This window comes from Athene noctua, chromosome 1 (assembly GCF_965140245.1).
Source record: "Athene noctua chromosome 1, bAthNoc1.hap1.1, whole genome shotgun sequence".
Taxonomy (NCBI): Eukaryota; Metazoa; Chordata; class Aves; order Strigiformes; family Strigidae; genus Athene; species Athene noctua.
This window is the reverse complement of record NC_134037.1, coordinates 185485681-185509543: the sequence shown is the minus strand read 5'-3', so window position 1 is coordinate 185509543 and position 23863 is coordinate 185485681. Positions and strand designations below refer to the sequence as shown.

The 23863-nt window shown below is 39.2% G+C and overlaps 1 protein-coding gene across 9 annotated transcripts in view; it reads left to right on the top strand.

Annotated features, from left to right (window-relative positions):
- Window positions 1-21960, top strand: part of STS (steroid sulfatase) — a 113655-nt gene extending 91695 nt beyond the window's left edge. For all 9 annotated transcript variants that reach the window (XM_074907521.1, XM_074907530.1, XM_074907556.1 and 6 more), the window contains one exon: window positions 20201-21960. In XM_074907521.1, coding sequence (XP_074763622.1) covers window positions 20201-20583 — 383 coding nt within the window. In that variant the 3' untranslated portion in view covers window positions 20584-21960. The remainder of the gene's footprint in view (window positions 1-20200) is intronic.
- Window positions 21961-23863: the final 1903 nt, after the last annotated feature.

Below are 23863 nucleotides of genomic sequence, written 5' to 3'. Positions count from 1 at the left end.
CCTTTTTGTAGTGAGGGGCCCAAAATTGAACACAGGAATCGAGGTGCGGCCTCACCAGTGCCGAGTACAGGGGTCAGATCCCTTCCCTGTCCCTGCTGGCCACGCTATTGCTGACACAAGCCAGGATGCCATTGGCCTTCTTGGCCACCTGGGCACACTGCTGGCTCCTGTTCAGCCGGCTGTCAATCAACACCCCCAGGTCCCTCTCTGACTGGCAGCTCTCCAGCCACTCCTGCCCAAGCCTGTAGCGCTGCTGGGGGTTGTTGTGGCCCAAGGGCAGCCCTCGGCATTTGGCCTCATTGAAACTCCCCCAGTTGGCCTCAGCCCATGGCTCCAGCCTGTCCAGGTCTCTCTGCAGAGCCTCCCTACCCTCGAGCACATCAACACTCCCACCCAACTGGGTGTCATCTGCAAACTGACTGAGGGGGCACTCGATCCCCTCGTCTAGATCATCAATAAAGATGTTAAACAGGAGCGGCCCCAACACCAAGCCCTGGGCGATACCACTCCTGACAGGCCGCCAACTGGATTTAACTCCATTCACCACAACTCTTTGGGCCAAGTCATCCAGACAGATTTTTACCCAGCAAAGCGTGTGCCCATCCAAGCCTCGAGCAGCCAGTTTCACCAGGAGAATGCTGTGGGAAATGGTGTCAAAGGCCTTGCTAAAGTCAAGGTGACAACATCCACAGCTTTTCTCTCATCCAGTAAGCAGGTCACCCTGTTGTAGGAGATCACAAGTTTGTTCAGTAGGACCTTTTAAGGCATTTACATAAAAATGGGATTTGCTGTAGCTTTGCCTCTCTGTTTTATGCAGCATACCTAACTTGGAAGCTAAATCAATGCTTTTTGCATGAAAGTTTCTCCAATTTTTTTATCTGTATTATGTGCACCATATGATATCATGTTTTTATTGTCTATTTTCTCAAAGCCTAATCCTCAAACTTAATTTTGATTCAGAAGTATTATATAAAAATTTAAAGCTATAAGTTGCACCTATAGAGGATGATACTCATGGTTCTATTATACTGTCTGGTAGATTGCTTACAGTATTTATAGTTGAGAACGATTTTTTGATTCTGAAAATAATACAATTGCTACTAAAGCCAATTTTCAGCTGTAGCCAGAGGCTCTAAGAGCATATATCTTTATGATTCAGAAACAGTTGTAGCCCATGAGTGTTCAGCTCAGTTTTTCAACTTAGAATAAAGCCAAGGATAGACAGAACTTTTTTTCAGAGAAAATCAATTTCATCAGTGAGGACTATTTATATATATGCTGTGAAGGCATGAGCATATGTGAAAGTATGAGGAGAAACATATGTTTCACAGAAGTGAAGATCGTTTGAATTGTGTTCTGAGAGGGAAATTTTGCCGTAAAAGCTTGGAATTTGCTAAAATACCTGTATATCATCTGGAAGAATTAATCCTAACAGAACTGGTCAGCATAGGAAGACCAAAGCTAGAATTAAGTGAATGAGAGAGAGAAGAAAATGTAGCTGCTGTGTCATACTGAAACTGAGGGTTTGAATGGCTGACCTTTTTTTTTTAAAAAAAAAAAAAAATATAGAAAGACAGAGAATTCCTTTTGGAGTCCTGTTTTCAATCATCACTTTTAAACTTTGGAGAAAAAATGAGACTTTGTACATTATTTTGATTTTCATTATCGGTTTTTATCTTTTTACTATGGAAAAAAAGGTTAGTAATCTGATGCATTCTTTAGTTGCAGAAAATACGTTATGATACTTGAAATACGGATTATTATAAAATGAAATCCATTATGAAAAATGGATTACTTGGATTATTAAATTCGTGTTTGTCAAAATTAGCAACATTTAAAGGTTTTTTTCCAACTAAAATTATTCCACTGAATATCATGCTTTGACACTTTGCAGGTTTATCCTTCCAAAAATCTTTCAAAGTTCATTAACAGGCTTATTTTAGCACAAACATAAGAACAGAACACAAATATCTGAGTTTAGTTGTATGGTCAGTGGAAACTTAATCAGTGAGTGGTTAGAAAAGCAACTGGGAATTGCAAAAAATTGTACAACAGTAAAGGTTGTTCATTCATCTGCTTCAGTTGATTCAGCTCTGCCCTAGCAGAGCTGCTAGGTCATTTAGAAATTCTGGTGATCTCAAGAATGCCAAGTAGCTCCAAACACCAGGACTATGTAGTGGCAACAAAAGCCTGGCTTAGGAAACCATGCTGATGTTCACAGTGAGGCTGTAATAATCAAGAAAAAGTGCTGGGAAATGCTTTAACTGGATTTTGGAACGATGCTAAGTAGATTATACAATGCCTGTAGCTCCTGAGCATTATCAAAAGCCTCTTTCTTCCCCCCTTTCATATGCTAATATATTTCAGGTGTCCAGTTAGGAAGTGTTTTTGTTTCTGCCAGTTCTTTTAAATGCTTACAACATACTGTTTTTTAGAAAAAAAAAAAAAACAAAAAACAAAACAAACAAAAAAAAACAACAACACCAAAACCCAACCCAAATTATTGAATTAAGTTCTGACGAGTATATTTGAATGTTAGCACCTAGAAGGTTGAACTAGAGAAGAGTAAATGTACTACTTGTATTTCAGAGAATATTTTTGAGTATGTATCTTTCAAAGCATGTAATCCAATTATAAGTAATCATGAGAAGTATTTGTGTTTTGAAGACGGAAAATATGTAAAAGTCAACATATTACTGTCTCTTTAATACAGCTTAAACCTGAAAAAGCTTATAAATTCTTATCTTGTAATCAAGTAAGAAAATTAAGCATAAATCATATGATGCCTCAAAGGATTATTCCATTAGTGGGTAGTCTTCAAACCTAAGATGTTAAAAAATGATTACAACTAGATCAGTGTCTACATCTACATGCACAACGACCTGAGTATTCCCCACTAAATATTTCTTCATTTTGTCAGTCTTGATAAGTCTGGTTTATTGCCATGGCAGGAAGAGTCAGCAGCGGGTTTGTGCCTCATCAACATGTGAACCTCAGTGCTTGACTGATCCTGTCAATGCAGTCTATGCCTAGACACAAAAGAGAAACTTCCCATGACAATTATACTTGATCTTTCCTAACTAATTTCGAGTGATTTGTTCACTTTGTGGAATAAATTGACCTCAGATATATCCTTACCACTATTAATTGTTAGATTTTGTATTTTTTCAGTTGTTGCATGTTCAGACAAGGTGCATGAGAAGAATACACTGTGTCTCAGGCAGGTAGAGGAGTACCTTTAGGAAGGCTTAAAGTATCTGCATTCTTGGTCATCCAAGGATCTACATGGCTGTGTAATGTGTCTGCTTAGGGGCATCTCATTCCTCCTCTGAGAAATTTTGATCTGTTCTTTGGAGATGATTGTGAAAGCAGACAATGTTTCACATTTAACTCATTTGTCTTTTTGTTAGGTAAACAAGAAGAAAGTAGCAATACAAAGTCCTGAATTTAAAACTAGACAGACCTGTGAGTTTCAGCAAGACAGGAAAACCTTTCAAAGTGAAGATGAGGATCTGGGTGATAAAATTTTGTTACCAAGTCCATCTGCCTGGCTTGACTTCCATTTGAATACAGTTTGATTGGAGGATTTCCTAATCTCTAATCCTAACTGAATTTCAGGTTCCATTTTTATATCTACACAGACTAAGTTCTGAGGCTTTGGTTAGGAATACTGACTCCATATCAGTAAAGAAACAGAGTTTAAGCCTGGACATGTTCAGTGTGAATGCCAGCCAGTTAGAGACATCTTTAGAAGTGTAAAAGGAAGTTAAGCAATAATATAAACATCTGAATTTGTATGTTTTAATTAAACATTAGAAAGGTTGTTGCAAATGTCTGTCAGTGTGCAGTGCACTTTAGTATGAAGCAGAATGGATTAATGCAGACCACTGCTGAAAGTTAAACCAAACCTGTTATACAACTGGAAATCCTTTATGTAATCCATTTTATTTTCCATTGCCACAGATGAGGAATGTGTGTGTGGTTACTTAACTTATGGAGAATAAAATAAACATGCATGGAAGAAGGAGCCACAGTAGTGAATACAATAGAAAAACATTTCCTGATGTTTCCTGTTACTGTTAGTATTGTCACAGATCTTTAAAGAGTATTTTGAGAGATGAAGACTGAGTTTGCAGAACTATGAATTAAAAACTGAATGTAAGCTTCAAAAGCCAAAAAACGGCTACGAATATGCAGATGTTTTTATTTCACAGCATCCTGTGAGTGCTGTCATCACTCTTAACTGCAGCGAGGAGGGAGGCCATATACAAAATTTATATCTTGTCATATAATGCCAAAAGCACTTTCGGTAGTTTTGAGGAAGTACAATGTGTAACTGAATGACTTCAGACTGCAAACTGGTTTATATTCTATTTATTTATATTACTTCCTAAAATAACAGGTTAAAGCCCTTAAGGTAAACCATAATCTATGGGAACATGCTCTTAGACAAGTAAAAAATGTAGGATTTCATGCCCAAGGACGAGGCGTTCTTTATTTAACTCATCTTTGTAACTATCTTGTGTAACAGAGCCTGGACCTCATAGTGCCACAACAAATAATAATAAATGTTGGATTAAGTTTTTGACATAGGTGCTCTCTTCAAAGATACTGCTAGAATTATTACATTGAATTATATAGTTAGTTAAAAATAGGAGAGCAAGTCAAAGAGAACAAACATTGTCTCTACCACCTTATTCACAGCAGTGGTGTACCTACTCTCCTTCAACTGTGCTTCAGAGATTGAAGGGAAAAAGAAAATCAGAATTTGTTTTGTCACTCATGTATCATGGGGAAAAAAAAAAACAACAAACCTACCCATGAAAATTTTTGGCTAGTAGTTTTAAGTTAGAATCTGAATTATTGTCATTTTTAGGAGAGAAATCAAACACTGCCTGAAGTTCTAGCATTTTTGTCTTTTTTACATATAAAAGTGTAAGGAGATAGGACGCAGAGAGTGAAAGACTATGGTTGGAATTTCCCATCTCCACTGCTGCTTTCTTCTGGTTTGAGATAAACTTGCTCCACGGCTGATTACATCTCAGCTAAGCATTCTGGACATTGTGGAAGATTATTCTATGCTGCTGAATCTGTCCAGCAGGCCTAAGAGGTGGGAAGGGCTTTGTTCAAATACTGCACCCATGTAGCTCAAAAACAACTGGACTTACCTGGATAAACTAAGTAGTATGTCATGTATACATAAACAAGATTTTACTAATGGGATGTTGAGTAGCTGAGGAATTTATGTTCAGAATTACAGGATGTTTCTAAGCAGATGTGAATTTAATTTTCAGGAAGGTAAAATCTGAATGCTTACCACTGATTTTTCTAAAAGGTAGAGTTGTCCAGTGAACAGGACACTTCTCTTAGTCGTGGTAAAACTTGATTCAGGTTTCTTCTTCCTATAAACCTTGAGATGTTAAATAAATCGCTCATAGTATATCTATCAGTATCAGTGTGGCAAAGAAATAAAACCGTTTTTATGAACTGTTTTATTAAGCAACAGCACAGATTGCCAAAAAAAAAAAAAAAGTAATTTACTCTTTTTTTTTTTTTTTCTCAAATAGTTTAAAGTAGGAGATTTGATGGGAGTTGAGGGGCGTATGTAGACCCTTACTTAAACAATTAGTTGAGCACACAGCAGCTTCAGTCATAGATTACATTATACTTTGCCAAATTTAAGCATGAAGTTATTTGTATTCTAAAGATAAGGTAGAAATACTTTGTTGAACTGAAGGTAAACAATATTAAATCATCCTCTCAGTACATTCACATGGATTTTAGCATTCACTTCAGTGCGCCACAACTCTACAGAAGGTGTAGAAATCAAATTTAGAATAGACAATGCAACAGGCAATTGAGGGATGGAACAACCCAAATGAACTCTGAAACAATCATCTGCACCAAAATCTTTATTTCAACTCCAGCAAAAGTTCGCGAAGGATTTGTATTTGAAAAAGGTAGTAGATAAAACAGTAAGTGAAAGGAGTGTGCCAATAAAATGTCTTTGTCTTTCGCAATAAAGGAAATGAATGATAGTAGCACAAAAGTTACAATAGAAGACACCATCCATCAAGAGAGCTCTTAAAAAATACATTGTAGAGAACAATTGCACAGTGGCAGGGGGATGAAATAGATGACAAAAAGAAAATTAATTTGAAATATCTGAAATGAGCTTTTGTTCTTATTTGTTACAGCTGGAACAGAGGAGACTGCATACATTAATATGAGAAAGATACAGGCATTGCATAAGCCATGTCAGTGCAGATGTACTGTAGCTAGTGACTATATTTCAAAGGTCATTGAATGATCATTAAGGAGGAGTAAGATTCATGAAAAAAAGTGTACAGAAGTAACATATATGGACAAGGAAGGCAAGCTTCTCTGTATTTTCTGGACACACCCATTAAATATGTATGTTTTACATACACTTGAGAGGAGATGTTTAACCTAATCTAATATCTATGAACACTGTGGATCTTTCATAAGCAGCAGTGCCTTGTAGATACGTATTTGATCTTAGAAAGCAAAATTGAAAATGGACTAGAGAGTACTGGAGATGCAAGGAATTTGACTAATTTATGGTGTGTATTGAGTTTGCATGGCAAGGATTTGGTAACAGGGAGTGGCTTCTGTAAGAAGCTGCTAGAAGCTTCCCCGTGTCTGAGAGAGCCAATGTCAGCTGGCTCCAAGATGGACCCACCACTGGCCAAGGCCCATCAGTGATGGTGGTAGCACCTCTGGGTTAACATATTTAAGAAAGGAAAAAAGAAAACTGCACTACTGCAGCTGGAGAGAGGAGTGAGTATATGTGAGAGCAACAACTCTGCAGACACCAAGGTCAGTGGTGAAGCAGGGGGAGGAGGTGCTTCAGCAACAGAGCAGTTTCCCCTGCAGCCTGTGGTGCAGCCCATGGTGAGGCAGCTGTGCCCCTGCACCTATGGAGGTCCATGATGGAGCAGATCTCCACCTGCAGCCCATGGAGGACCCCACACCAGAGCAGGAGGATGTGTCCAAAGGAGGATGTAACCTCATGGGAAACCCACACTGGAGCAGGCTCCTGGCAGGACCTGTGGACTGCTGGGGAGAGGAGGTCACACTGGAGCAGATTTGCTGTCAGGACTTGTGACCCCACAGGGGATCCATGCTGGAGCAGCCTGTTCCTGAAGGACTGCACCCCGTGGGAGGGACTCACGCTGGAACAGTTTGTGAAGAGTTGCAACCCATGGGAAGGATTCACATTGGAGAACTTTGTGGAGGACTGTCTCCTGTGGGAGACACCTCATGCTGGAGCAGGGAAAGAGTGTGAGAAGTCCTTCCCCTGAAGAGGAAGAAGTGACAGAAAGAATGTGATGAATGGGCCTCAACCTCTGTTCTCCATCCCTCTGCACTGCTAGGAAGGGGATGTAGAGAAATCAGGAACAAAATTAAGCCTGGGAAGAGAGGAGGGGTAGGAGGAATGTGTTTTTAAAATTGGCTTTTATTTCTAAACTATTCTATTCTTCATTGGTAACAAATTAAATTAATTTTTCCCGAAATGAGTCTGCTTTGCCTGTGGCAGTAATTGATGACTGATCCCTCTCTGTCCTTATCATGAGCCTTTTGTTATATTATCTCTCCCCTGTCCAGTTGAGGAGTGGGATCATTAAAGAGGTTTTGGTGGGCACCTGATGTCTATCCAGGATCAACCCACCACAGGATGACACCTCACTCTAAAAGGACACCAGCAGAACTGTAAGTGACCCCATCACTGGCAGTGCCTTTAGTGACAGTGCAACGTCTTCCAGCACCCAAGCTGATATCAGATGCGTACTGGTAACAGGCTCTACCAATAGTCCCAAGCTGGACAAAGTGGATTCAGGTTCAAGGTCCATCCAGGGAGTCCAGTCATGGTGGGAGGAGATGGGAGCACAGACAGAGATAGAAGAAAGGCTACAACCTAGGGCCATCCGGAGACAGGGCTGCAAACTGGCACTCCTGTAGCACCACTCGGGCAGGGACTAGTGGACTTAGGCTGAGCTGAAATGGGAATCCTGATATATGGGCAGGGTGCATGGATGGGGGTCCACCCTGAGCTAATCACTCTCATTAGAGAGAAACAAGCAGAATTCTTCTCCTCTAAAGCAGACTTCTAACAAAGGTAAGAAGCAGATCAGTACAGGCTGGTAACTAGCTTACATAAAGACCTCCACACTGCAGTGATCCAAAATTAGGTGAGGTGACCAGACTGTCAGATTGCATACTAAATAGCAGCATAGTGATGAGCAATAAATCCTACTCAGTACCTTGAATTTAAAATTAGAAATGCTTTGCCACCTTTTTCACAATGTGAAAAACATTATTATTTTGCTAAGTGTCAGGAATGACACTATGGGAGTCTTTTGAAGTTGACTGGGAAGTTTAGATCATGTCATTTATTTAGTGTCATTTTTCTTTTAAAGCAGCAGAGGTTCAAATGAAGGCCTGTCTACAAATATGCAATAAATAAGACATCCAGGTTAAACTATAAAGAGTTAACTGATTTTGTAGTATGGAGGCAGCATTTTATCCATGCATCAGTGTCATAAAAGAACTGACAAGAATGGTCAGAAAAGAGAAACATGGTTGAGATACGGATCCTGATTTGAGTTACACTGGCATAAAGATCTTTAAAGTGTAATTAAGAAAGTGTCACTTGCTTTGATTGTTCAATTTTCCTTTTAACACAAGACTAAACCAGTCATTTACCTTGTCTGTTAACTACCAGGTCTCTGAGTAACTTTTTATTCTTTTTTACATGTGTTTTGGTGATTGGGGCAGCTCTTAATGTAGAGACATAGGTGTCCTTCCCCAAAATCACTTTATAAACTTCATTAAATCTCATTCCTTGTCACCACCCTTTGTCTTAATAGCAACACAGTAGCAAAATAATCTATGGGAGAAATTTTACAGAAACTGGTAACAACAACATCTTTTCATAGATACTGTGGTGGTTTCACCTTGGCTAAATGCCAGGTACTCACCAAGTCATTCTATCACTTCCCCCCCCCCCCCCCTTCCCCCTTTTGTTCTCAACAGGGCAAAGAGGGGAAAGAAAATAAGACAGAAAAACCCACCAACCCTTCTGGGTAAAGCAAAAGCAGTTTTAACATAAGCAAAGTGAAGCAAAGGTCCACGCGCAGAAACAAAAAAGTTAACATATTTATTCTCTTCTTCCCATGAAGAGGTGATGTTGGCCCTTCTCAGGACGCGTAGTGATTGGCTCAGACGACCAAGGGTGGTGACACCTCTCCCCCCCCCCCTCCTCCTTTCTCCCAGCTTTATACTGAGTAGACGTCACATGGTCTGGAATATCCCTTTGGTCGGTTCGGGTCAGCTGTCCTGGCTGTGTCCCCTCCCAAGATCTTGCCCACCCCGTCCCACTGGGGGGGAAATATCAGAAAGAGCCTTGGTGCTGTGTAAGCCCTGCTCAGCAGTAGCCACAACACCAGGGTGCTATCAACACCCTGCAGCTCCCAGCATAAACCACAGCACCGTGAGGGCTGCTGTAGGGGAAAACCAATTCCAGCTCAGCCAGACCTAGTATAGATACATAGACATATCTTTTACGGATATTTACACATTTTCATGTTATAGTCTATGTCAAAGTTTTTTCTTGAGATATTCTCAACAATAGAAAGCAAGTGCTGCAGACCACTTTTCTGATTTTGAGCGTCATCATGCATGAAAAACACTGAAGTGTCAGTGTGATGTTGATTTATGTCTGTTCTCCACTGATTCAGCCACAGAATCCCATGAAAGACTTAAATAGCATCACGTATCTAATTCACAGTATGTAGGTCACAGAAGAAAGTTCACTTTTCCTTCAGTAATAGCTCATGAGTCTTCAGAATACTTAACACCACATTTTTGTTGGACAAAGAGCAACCCCTTTCTCCCCTCCGAACTGTGTCCTTTTACCCTGTTTTCATCCTTTTCCCAACTGTTTATTCCCCTTTCCCTCCCCATTTCTGAGCTTCTAGTCTCACTGATAGTAAGTCTCCTTTTGAACTTCTTAATTGATTAGACCCTTGTGTGAATCTTACCCTTGTGCAACTGCAGAAGCTGTAATAACCTCTGACCCTCAATGAGGGTTTTTCTGCATTTGCCTCTTCTGATTTTTAGTCTCACAAGTTCCTTCACTTCCACAATTCTCTCTACAGAAGTCTCTTATTTTACAAGTGAGTTTTTTGGTTTTGTTTGTTTTGTTCTGTATTGGTTTTAAGATCTTTCTGGCTTCTTTCTTTGCTCCTGGTTTTCTTCTTCGATGATGCCAAGAAGACATACCTTTTTGTACTGCATGAAACATCTGAGTCACTTATTACCTTTTGTTGCTAAAGTCATTACGGTCTTTTCATCTACTTGATTATTGAAGATACTTTGTTTCCCCTGTTTCCCAGCTTGCTTTGTAAACATCATCTTCACTCTTCATTTGCCTCCTTGGTTTTTATTTTCTCTTTCTCTACCTGATCATGCCCATGTAATGGAGGCACCACAATCAAGAAAAGCCTCCAAAAATTCCAAATCATCTCCCAAATCCCTTGCTTGTGTTCAGGGTCTCAACTGCAACAGCTGGAGGAATAACAAGCATCAAGAGTCATTTATCTAAACTATCTCGTTAAGTATTTTAATTTGCTATCTTGATACTCATATCAGAGCACCTGCAGCTCTGGGTGACACAGTCTGGGCATATTATTTGGTAAGTGTGAAATAATGTAACCACCAAAGGGGAGAAGAGCATTTCTAGCTTGAGCAGACACCACAAAACTATTTCTATCAAGCTCAAGAAAATCGACCTAATCAACCCATGCACATTTCTGCTGATAATATTCTAGGTAGGAAAGTGTTTCCCCCCCAAAAAGTATGACAAATGCTGATACAGCATTTTCTTGCCTCTGCTTTGCTCTGTGACAGTGGCAGCAGAGTTATTGTTAGGTTCAGGAAGAGCTATGTATGCCCTGGGATATGCAGTGCTCCACTCCCTACCAGCATTCCCCTACTCACTCTGGGACAGAGAGACAAATAAAGGGAAGTAAAAAAAGAATTAAATCCTGTCCTTTTAAAAAAAAGTATTTACCTTATTCCTTATCATGGAAAGAACATAAACCCAACTTCCTAGTCCAGTTGGTTAAGTTGAAATGAAATAGAGACCATCTCCTCTTTTTGATTCTGGTTTTTATTTTGTCTTATTTGCACTTCCCTTTCTCCTGGTTTAGACTGCAGGGCAGGAAAGGCAGCAAGATGGAAGGTACAAGACAAACCTCCTGTACACCAATCCAACGAACCATTCCTTATCAAACATGCTTCCCCCGCCCAACCCACAAACAAAAAAAACATTCAAAAAACTTGATTATTTGAATTACTTCATGCATGACTAAACAGAGTTTAGTTACTAGTGGAATGATTTTGTATTAGTTGACAGACCTGAAGCAACCTTTCATCAAAACGATGCTGACCTCTCTACATCCTCTATAACGAGCAGTTAAAATGTATTAATCTCATCAGCAATCCCAGGAGACCCTTCTCTGTTCTTGTTTTTAGTAGGAAGATTTTAGGAGATTATAGCACTTAAAAGTGTAAAGCCTGTTTTTCACTACACTGCACACATGCATTCCTTAAGATGGAAATCAGGAGGAGAGAGTCAAGGTTCTTTCCCTTTCTACATCACTTACTGTCATCTGGTCAATAGCTGAAGATTTCTTCACCCATCTTGCACACCACCAAATCAAGAAAATATTCCCATTGTTTTCCTAAAACTCTTCTCTTCAAACTCAAGCATTCATGCTGACTGGAGAACTACAGAATGAAGACTGGTTTTTGCATAGAGCTCCAAATGGGCAGGCTGCTAGATTTCTCTGAAATGCCTTAACCTTGAACAGATCCATGTGAAAACAGAAAATAGACTTCTAGAAATTTTCTTAGGAATAAATTTATATGAAACTTCCTGATGATTTATCTTTAAGAGAACATCCTGTGATATGTCCTTTTGGTGTTTAGGCTTAATTCAGGATTTTGAGGGATTTTTGCACTGTTTGAACATACATTTATTAATCACATTATACTGCATCACAGACCTGCAGTAAACTACTGCTTTCCATTTCCTTCAATGTATTGGTTCTAAATGACAGACTCATAAGAACCCTAATGAAATAGGTTTGAACTTTTCTATGCACCTCAAGACTCAATTTCCATCTTAAATGCTGGATATTAGCACACCCCCAAGCTATCAGGTAATATGTTTTTTGGAGTTCTAATTAGCTTAATATCTGCACAATTTTTCCAACTATTCTTTCTAATAATAATAATAAAAAAAGGATGCAAATTCCTATTTACTTTCACTACTCACCCTAAGTTTTAACACCTGCTGTAATCTTTTGCTGGTTTCAGATTCTGGCAGACATGCATTTTCTAACAGTGGGACAAAAAATATTGCCATATATTTCAGATGCTAAACTACATATACTACAATATTTACAATAAAAACAAAATTCAGTCATTCAGAATTATTTTTTAAAATATTTTATAACTGACTGATGCTGAGATGTTTTAACCATATCACTTAGAAAAGATTGCTTTAACTCAATATTTTTACTCTGACAGAAGGAACCCTTTTGCTACATTGTCATATATGCTTAACTAATTCAATTTTCAAAATAAAACAAGATTTTTTTTCAGAATATTTCCTAAGTATTTTAGTAGTTTTTTAAAAGAAAAAAAAAATAAATCAACTATCTGAGATACCTGGAAGGAAATGTAATTCACCTTTGTCCTCAACTTTTTAAAACAAAACAAATTAATATTCAGTATTCTTTGACAATGCACAAATTTCCAGGCTCCTAGTTTACAAAATTTTTAAAGAAACTTTATACAGTTATTTCTTTATTTTAAATGCTCTTCTTGCTATTTAAAGGCCAAACATGCTATCAGTTTTCAGATTAATGATTTAGAATACTTAATTGTCAGTGTTTTTCTGACATACAAATTTTGAAAAATGACTGGACATAACTTATAAACTAATTCCTGGGAATGGTTTTGATTTTGATTGGTTCAGACTTCTTTGAGAATATTTGCTGAAGTTGCTTAGGACTTCCTTTGCATCATTGTCTTGTACAGCTACTCAGTATCAGGAAAATCACTGTTTGAATCTTGCAAATTTACTCAGAATGACTGCACCCTCTTTATCTAAGCGAGTAATGACTTTTCTCAATTTATTTTCTGTTAATAAAATGTGGTTTTGAAGGACAGAAAGAAAAAAGACAAGTCACAGTTCTGAATAGGTTTCTCTTTGGTTTTTTGCCATCTTTGGTGAAGTGGCTATGCTTTGTTACATTCTTAAGTGTGTTGCTCTCTCAGTTCTTAACCATATATCTTAGTGACTCCAGTGGACAACCAATACATGCAAATCAATAATATTTTTCTCACAAGCAATAAAGCAAGGCTTTTCTATTTTCAAGGACTTTTGAATATAGGTTGGAAATGACCAGAGGGGTTTTTTTTGTGCCAGCATTATCTTCTGTCTTCAACATGTCATCAACTGCTGCTTGGATGAACTGAAAATTACATGAACCATTCACCAAGTAGATAGAGTCTTCTAACATAACTTTACCAGATGTCTGGATTATGTGCATCAAATTACTATGGATGGAAGTTTTTTCTGGGACAACATGTATTCTTCATGTTGTTGTTAACTAAAATTTCCAAATATGAGGCAGAACACTACATTATAGCACTTCCTATTTTAGCAGAATAGTTTCTATACCCACAGATTCTTCCAATTTGAGACTTTTCTCAACAAGAGAAGAATTTAAATAATTTTTTTTTTTGTAGATGATGATGAAGAGTTAAGGAAAATAATTATTTGTGAGGTTCTACTGTTTCAGCATGTAACCTTGAATTTTGAGCAGAATTCAGTGGAAGCTTCTCGTACCTGCACTTTAAATGAGCTCAGTAATGAGATTTCTGTCTTGACTTCAGCAGCCTGAGCATGGTTTCACTGTGTCTCATATTTTTCCTCCAGCAGTCGTTCAGTATGATTATTAGTTATCACCAATGTGAGTTTCTACCCTTAAGATTTTAAAATCACTGCTGCTACTGTTTTTTTTTTTTTTTCCCATGGTTTTAACTCAAATACTGTATGTTCTGCACAGTTCTTTATGCAGCAGCTGATTCTCTTAAGCTAACATTATGTCTTTGAATATCACTCTGTTATTCTCCACCTACACTGGGACATAATGTGCTGTCTTTTAACTGATGTAATAATATAACATCATAAAATAGCCAGATATTTAAAACAAGTATCTAAAAAATTACAAATTTACACTGAAGGAACAATGAAGTTACAAATGTTTAAACTCAAATAGCAGATTTTTATTAGCTGTTTGAGGAATGTACACAGTCATAAAAATAATATATATTTTTTCTTTATAGTAACCAAACAGTATTCTCTATGTGCCATATATAGTTCTACAAGAATTTAGCAACTGAAACTTTTCTAAATTGTTAACTTATTGAAAAGCTGAATGTATACACATATGCGATAACTATATAAGATTAACAGAGAACCTGACCGTTCTAAATGTTTCTAAACTATAGGAAGCAAGAAGAAAGGATTCAATCTAATAACAAGAGTTACCTGAAACATATGATTTTCAAGTGAGTTGCAGGTTTCATCTGCTACTCTGTAGAAATGTTGAAGAACATGAGTTAGAGCGTGGGAGCTGACAATGGCTACAGAGCACACTCAAGATACAGAAAAGTCTGTGGGCAATTTACATTGGTACTCTATGCCAACAGGGTTATGCTCAAAGGCATCTGAAGTCAAGGAGAGACCAGGTCCCCAATTTACAGTGAAAAAAAGACTTGTTTAACTTGTTCTACAGAAAGAAGAAACAAAATAATATGAAAAAAGGAGATGACAGTAGCAGCAAACCTATAAAGCCACTGTCATAGATTAATTTCAGTAAAAATTAGGTCCAGGCAATAACACAGCATCTATTAATTTCAAGAACTGCTTATCAGAAAACACCATTTAGCAACCAGTGATTAACAACTGTGCTATTATAACACAAATGGCATCACTATACAGTGTGCCACTTCATCTTGAAACTATTAATATATATTACTGAGAGACTTTTATTTAATCTCATGGCTGCTACCTGTCTGTTGGAGCTACAGTTGTCTATGTGAATATGAGGGGATAAATAGATGCGTGAAGGATCAGAAGAGAAGTCTGTTAGGGAGATTGAACTCTGAACAATTATTTTCTTATAGTAGATTTTCTTAAAAAAATCGCATCCTATTTTGATTGGAGACTATTTATATGTACAACTTCTGTAGTTTTTGTTTTTCTTAACATGTGAAGAGGAATTCTGAGAGCTGAATAGGTGAAATTGTTGGACAATTCAAAGAGCTTAAGAATTGCAGGAAAAAAGATCACTAAATAAAGTAGCTGTGAAACACTGGGACAGGAACTTGAAAGGTTTAGAGCTTGCCTGCTGTTTTAGAAGGGAGCTGATATACTTGACTGTGGGGGAGCCCTGACAATTTTACTACTAATTTCACTGAGGAAGAGACATATAGTTATCTTTTTATATAAAGAAAGTTTGCTATCCAGATCCTTTGCAGAACAAAGGTACTGTTAATTACTGAGAGATTAATTTGATCCTTGTAGTTAACCCTCAGACAAAATGAGATTTTATATCATTTGAGAGGGACTGGGAGAGAGAGCTCTCTCTTTTTAATATCAAGCTTTATACAGTTCATCAGCTTTACAGATTAGAAGTCTGACAGCTCTTTATGTCTCCTAGTATATTACACTGGCTGTTCCATAGCCACAGACACTGACAGATATGCTTTAGTTTTTATAATGCTTAGGAAATCAGTGGTTAAAGTCTGCACTGCTGTTCCTCCAGCACCACAGAAGTTCCAGATCCTTGCTGAAACATCACTGCAGTGCAACAGATGAACATTGCACAATAACAGATTTTGCTCTTCCAGAGCTCAGTGTTTTGTGCAGCATTATCATGATATTATATAGCTGCATAGCTGATAAACTAGCATCAACTCTTCAAAACACTAACAATGTGATTCAGACATGATGTGATGTCATACATGCCCTGTCCCCAAACCCACACATGATTTTGGAACATGCTGTACGCTCTGTATATAGCCAAACCGGAAGAATTCTTTATTCTTTAGGGGAAAAAAAACATGGTACAGCTTCCTTATTTATTTCTTTCCCCATGTGTTACGTATAGGAGCTGCTTGTATCAACTTGCATTACTTCAGAATCTCCAACTTTCTATTGCTATATGCAAGTCCTTGAACTGGGCTGGTGCTACAGTGCCCAACACCAAAAAAAGGTGACTGAAAATTTATTTTCAATGTCATTCAGCACAAGTATACCATCAAAGATAGATGTGTGGTAAGACAGCCTGACCACAAAGTTCTCATGTGCATGGCCTTACTAGAATTTCTTTTAGTTGACATTTTAATAGCTATAAAATTTTTTTCTGCTCTTCTTCTATCAAGGTATCGTAGACCCTTGAATCAAATTCCTACTTGGAGCAATTGTTGCATGGTCTACAAAGGTACACAGTGCACTGACTAATAAAGCCCTTTGGCTTTTTCTGTTCTTCATTGTCTATCTTGCCAATTAAATACTTTTAGAGACCCTGAAGGAATTGTTAGTATAGAATTACATACCTTCCCAGAATGTAAATTCTAAGTCTCAGTAAATGAGAGGAATATTTCTGCTCTGGGAAATATTCCATGCATAAATTCAAAGAAATTTAAGGGGGACTGTTAGATGATGATTATTTATTTTAATTCTGAGAAAACAGCAAAGATTTCAAGTATCAAACAAACCTTTCAAAATGTTATTTGAAAGGTAGACAAAGGAATGCTTCCCTTCCCTTCCCTTCCCTTCCCTTCCCTTCCCTTCCCTTCCCTTCCCTTCCCTTCCCTTCCCTTCCCTTCCCTTCCCTTCCCTTCCCTTCCCTTCCCTTCCCTTCCCTTCCCTTCCCTTCCCTTCCCTTCCCTTCCCTTCCCTTCCCTTCCCTTCCCTTCCCTTCCCTTTTCCCGCTGCTGCTGTCACAGCCAGAGACTTTTAAAGGCTTCCATGTCCTATTGTCTGTGCCAGCAAGTCACTCTCAGCCTTTAAAGCTCATTCCCCTTTGCTGACTTCCAAGCAGCATTCAGGGTTCCCCCAGTCTAATGTGTATAATAACCATCACCCCTCCAACCCTGATTTAAGTGCAGACTAAGTGAACTGGAAGTATCCAGGCTCTGTGATTGAATTGGTACCTAAAGGAAAAATCTCTTATAATGAGAAAAAGGCTGTGGGATAGAAGAAGATGTAAAGAATCCTAAGGTCACCTATTGTCCTTTAAACTCATGCTATAGACTAGAATGGAAGTCTGTGACTCTTTAGTCAGCTGAAGCATTTCTTTCTTTAAACCCATTTTTATCTTTAAAAATTGAGTGTGATGTAGTTACATCATGACATGTACTAGTTCATCTCTGCCCTTCTCACATTTTCTAGTGCTTTCCATTCTGTTGAATTGATGAATTGATTAATACATATTAACCACTGCAGCACACATAAATCTGTGACAATCTGCTACTATGGCTGTTCGGAAATTAATTGCCGATTTCAACCTGTAAGTTTCAAGTGGCATATCTCAGCTCAGAATAAAATTTATTAATCGAAATAAAAACCATTGGAATCAATGCATTTTTACCAACGAGAAACCAGCATATTTATTCTGGTTGCATATAATTCTGGACTTCTGGAGGCGATGAAGTCATCAAAGGAAGTTTCAGCCTCCCCTTGGTTTCTGAAGCGTCTCCCACACAGGAAGCTGTTGAGATGCTTGAAGAAGTGATAGTCGGTGGGCGAGAGGTCTGGTGAGTACGATAGATGAGGCAGAGTTTCGAAGCTCAGCTTATTCAACTGTTGCAGCATCAAAAGTGCAATGTGTGGCCGCGCGTTATCGTGGAGAAGGATTGGATCCTTTCTGTTGACCAGTGCTGGGCACAGCTGTTGAAGTTTCTGGTGCATTTCATTGATTTGCTGGACGTACTTCGCCGCCGTGATCTTTTCACCTGGATTCAGGAAGCTGTGATGGATTAAACCAGCAGCAGACCACCAGACAGTCAGCATGACCTTTTAGTGCAGATTCGGCTTTGGGAAGTGCTGCGGAGCTTCATTGCGGTCCAACCACTGAGCTGATCATTGCTGGTTATCGTAGAGCATCCATTTCTCGTCACACATCACAATACGGTCGAGAAATGGGGTGTTCTGGTTGCGAAAAAGAAGCAACGATGACACTTCAAAACAGCGATTTCTGTGATTCTCATTCAATTCATGTGGCACCCATTTGTCGAGCTTCTTCGACTTTCCAGTCTTCTTCAGATGCTCAGAAACAGTAGATATGCTTGCCCCAAGTTCTTTTTGCAAGTTCTCGAACAGTTGTGCGTGTATCTGCTTCCACCAGAGCCTTCAATTCATCGTCATCAATAGCAGAATGACGTCCGTGACCTTCTTGAGCTTCAAGGTTGAAATTGCCACGTCGAAATTTTTGGAATCAAAGTTGCACTGTCCGTTCGTTAACACTTCCCTGGCCATATACCTCATTGATGTTTCAAGCAGCTTGCGCTGCATTATGTCCAAGTTTGAACTCATAGATCTGTTGGAATTGCTGTTTTGACATCTGAACTTCAAACCTCCAAAATTTGTCAAAAACGCAGTTTATATTATAATTTAATTATAAAGCGTGACAGTTCATAACATGAGATTTTCAAAAATATATAACAGTATGCCAGTCAAGAAGGTACTATTCCTGAAACATATACAATGAAAAACACATTAAAAAAAAATAAAACCCACCTTCTGAACAGCCTGTAGATTAACAAGATTTCTGTGAACTTAACAAAATTCAACAAAATACCAAAACCAAGTTTTTCCCCCAGTATTTGAAAAAATAAGATGATATAAAAATTGTTTTTTGCAATAGGATGCTGAGAAATGTAAATGAGTGATGAATATGTACTTCTGATATCTGTATACACTCAAGTGGGTAGGTAGTCTGACATCATAGACCCCAGTTGTTTAGTAGCCTACTTTTATTAAGTATAAAATACAGATTCCTGACTCTGATTAGTTATTGTCTGGTCCATTTCTGGAGAACTGTATTCTTCCCTGGCTGTGGGAGGACACTGTGCTTCCTTGGAAGTGCCTGTCTGTTCCTGCCATCCCTGTCTGTTCTGTGATACTTGCGGAAAATAATAGCCATTTTTTGTTTACTCCTTTCTTGTTAAGTATTTTTAGATTCTCCAGTGCACTCTCTGTTCAAGAGTGCTTCTTCAAGGAACAAACTCATATCTGCCTATTCCTAATTCAGGAAATAATTACTATTTTTAAACAGTGAAAATACTGAGTGAAGTTACAGCAGTGCAGACAGTTCAGTTTCTGTACACAGCAAATCTGAGAGAGAATGACCAATCTATAAATGAAGACCTTTGTTTCCCATGTTACAAAGCAGAATGTCACAAAAAATGCACTACTGTAACTTTTATTTTTTGAAAAAAACATTATAGGCCTAAACCAGGAATTTAGCAACCATTATACCTTTTCATATCATCACATTTAATAAAATGAGAAACTCTGTCTCCATGTATTTGCAATGAAGGCTTGTGATAAAGGGCAATGGGTTAATACAACAAAAAGAGAAAGAGAGAAAAAGGTAAAAATGAAAATACTTTGATTAGCAAAATGAGAAGCAAATGTGATCTGGATATGGCCAAGGTCTAAAAGTACATTTTAATAAGTCTTGAAGAAGACAATGCAATGGCTTAGTAAATATCTATGCAAATCTTATCACTGTTTATGTAAAAACATAAAGTTCTTTTAAGTCTCCTATGATTTAGTTAATCAGAATTCTTCCAAGGGAATGAAATGGTCATAATTATTTCATAAATACATGTAGCATGAAAATCGCCATGTCTTGCTTATTTTTGTTTGCTCAGTTTCGTTTTACTCTTTCAGTATATTGCAGTTCCTGTAGAGAGTGAGGTTGTACCAAAAGACTGATTTCCTGTGGTGTAAATTAGAGTTTCATAAGACTAGGGAACTTTTAGTTTGTCATTTTATTACCAGCTGGTTTATGTCTGTAAATTGCAGGTGAATCTGTCTGGAAAGTCTTCTTCTTCACTCCAAACTTCAGTCCTGAAGACTCCAATGGTTGCTATGATTCTCATGTTTGCTTCTGCCATGGAGGATTCATCACATGGCATGATCCCCCACTGCTCTTTGATCTCTCCAGAGACCCTGAAGAAAAAGTCCCACTGACTCCAGAAACGGAGAGTCGTTTCTATGAAATCCTCAGGGTCATACACCTAGCAGTAGACAACCACACCAGAGCCCTCCATGCTGCCCCTGACCAGTTGTCATGGAACAACCTTCTCTGGAAGCCATGGCTCCAGCTGTGCTGCTCCTCTCTCTTTCAGTCTTGCTACTGTGACTATGACTCAGAAGGGAGCCTGCTGGAGATGCATTCGGGATAAAAAAGCTGCAATTTCCTGACAGAAACTGGAACAAGAGAGTGTGAGTAGCTGACTTGAACCACTGCAGTACTAGCTTTCAGAAGGTTTCGTTATGTAGGAGGACCTGTCTTCAAATACATCACTGCAGTAGAAGAGAATTTCAGTCAAGAAAATGTGCCAAGAGAAATGGGCAAGGCACACCTTTTCTGTCTTTAGAATGCAAGAATCAGTGTGAAGCACATGTTACCAGCCTCGTTGACAAATGGGTAGCTGTAGGTATTTTCTAGATGAAATTATTTCCTAGACCTTCAGCTTCAGCTTTTTTCTTACACAGCAAGGAATTTACCTATAGTTTCTGTCAATTACAACTAAAAGATCACATTTTCCTGTCCTTTTTGTTCAGTGTTATCCACAATTAGTAGGACATAGCATCAAGTAGAGGGATAATAGGAAAGAGCTCCACCTGTAACTATAATTTGGTAACTGATAAGAGCAGACCTGTAACAGTATCTCTATCAACAAGCATCACAGATATGAAATAATAAACAGATTGCCAACAATCTAACATTGCATGTGCCATAAAAGTGTTGACAGATGTTGAGGGAAAATCTTGCATTCACATTAAAGAGGTGCTCCCTAGCTAGTGTTCTATTGTATTTCTTTTTTCAAAAGGAAACCACTTCAAGTGTACCAGTTGCGTGCTTGAGTGTATACATATATGTGCAAGCCAGATTCGTAACCCCAAAACAACCCATAAATCCTTCAGTCCCTGATACAGACACATCCTTATGGTCATAGCTCAGTTGCTAAAAAGAAAGATTTGGTTCATACTTGATATCTGAGTTCCAAATTCACATGATATTACAAAGATATCTTTCACTATCTACATACCATACCTGTTCTTTCACTGATGAATGTAGTGTACATAACAAATAAAAAAAATTTGTTCTTCCTTTAAATATCTTTGCCATCATTTAAGTTCTCTGAATAGGATCTATCATTTTCTAAGAAGAAACTTGGCCTTGAACACATAAAGCCAAATATAACTGTCTCTGAGTTCTTAGCAAGGCCTTGGGAAATCTACAGTACTTCAGGGCTAATTTCTGTATCCATTTTTATCTGCACCTTATTCAGGCAGATTTTCTTTTCACTCTACAGGCAGAGAAACTATTTTCTCTGGCAGATTGTACCAGAGGAGAACGTATCAGCAAAATACTAAAATGATTTTACTGAATCACAAAATCATCTAGGTTGGAAAAGACCTTGAAGATCATCCAGTCCAACCATCAACCCAACACTGACAGTTCCTAACTACACCATAACCCTCAGCGCTATGTCGACCCGACTCTTAAACACCTCCAGGGATGGGGACTCCACCACCTCCCTGGGCAGCCCATTCCAATGCCTAACAACCCCTTCGGGAAAGAAATGCTTCCTAATATCCAGTCTAAACCTTCCCTGGCACAATTTGAGGCCATCACCTCTTGTCCTGTCACTTATTACTTGGTTATAGAGACTCATCCCCAGCTCTCTGCAGCCTCCTCTCAGGTAGCTGTAGAGGGCGATGAGGTCTCCCCTCAGCCTCCTCTTCTCCAGACTAAACACCCCCAGTTCCCTCAGCCGCTCCTCCTACGACCTGTGCTCCAGAGGCTGCACCAGCTGCGTTGCCCTTCTCTGGACACGCTCGAGTCATTCAATGTCCTTTTTGTAGTGAGGGGCCCAAAACTGAACACAGGAATCGAGGGGCGGCCTCACCAGTGCCGAGGACAGGGGTCAGATCCCTTCCCTGTCCCTGCTGGCCACGCTATTGCTGACACAAGCCAGGATGCCATTGGCCTTCTTGGCCACCTGGGCACACTGCTGGCTCCTGTTCATCAGGCTGTCAATCAACACCCCCAGGTCCCTCTCTGACTGGCAGCTCTCCAGCCACTCCTCCCCAAGCCTGTATCGCTGCTGGGGGTTGTTGTGGCCCAAGGGCAGCCCCCGGCATTTGGCCTTATGGAATCTCCTCCAGTTGGCCTCAGCCCATGGCTCCAGCCTGTCCAGGTCTCTCTGCAGAGCCTCCCTACCCTCGAGCACATCAACACTCCCACCCAACTGGGTGTCATCTGCAAACTGACTGAGGGTGCACTCGATCCCCTCGTCTAGATCATCAATAAAGATGTTAAACAGGAGCGGCCCCAACACCAAGCCCTGGGGGACACCACTCGTGACCGTCCACCAACTGGATTTAACTCCGTTCACCACAACTCTTTGGGCCCGGCCATCCAGATAGTTTTTTACCCAGGAATTTGTTGCCTGATAATAGAAGGTAACTTGCTCCTTATCAGAAAACACTAGTTAATTCCAACATTATAATATATTAAAATCCCTTTGGTAAAAAAGTGATCTGTGATGATAGTACTGCAATAGCTTCAATCAGCCAACATTAAGGTTGTGACCTGGTTCTTGGGAGCTCTTGAAGCCTGTCCTGTAAAAATACATTGTGATATATGGTATATTTCTGTGTCTGTAAAACCTAGGCTTTATTTGATTTTCCTGCTGCAGTTTCATTCAAAATTTAATTCCCCACAATATCCAGATGCCTGTCCTGGGAAATGCTGTACTGTTTCCTTGAAGTCCTATTTTTGATGTTTCACTTTGTGGTCATGCTTGTGTATCTTAAGCCTGTGCTTTGCAAGCCCTCTGTAGGCAGCAAAGTCTTGTGTATGCTGATAGTTAGTCCGTCTAGGTATTTCCCTGATAACCACTCAGGAGTGTTTATATTGTACCCAGAAAGCTTTCAGATGGCCATTCATGTGGCATAATTCCCTCTTTGCTTTATTTAATATCTGAATGTACTACATAAACTAAGGAAGAAAGATGCCTGCAATTTGAATATACGTACTCTTCTGCAGTAATAGTATCTGCCTCTTGACATCTCATCAGGATCCGTACATCCCAAAGATGTGGTTCCTCACCATGTGGCGCAAGAACCCTATGGGTCACGGTGCTGGTGCCCGTGTGCTTCACCCTGCAGCTGGTGGGCAGCCTGGGCTGCAGCCAGGTTGCTGGCTGCCCTGGCACTGAGCACCACAGCATGGGGGAGATACTCTCCAGAGCTCCTGCGTCTCTGCTGCAGCTTACACAAAACTTTTAAAGAAAATATTCCTGCTGAAGCATATGAGAGAAAACATGTTGTGTGTTAGGATACTGCAGTAACTCAAACAAGGTGTTTGGTGTCATTGGATCTGTTTTTTTTTCCCATGGTTGCTGGACTGTGACTTTAACAGGGATCTCAGTTTATATTCTCAAGGACATC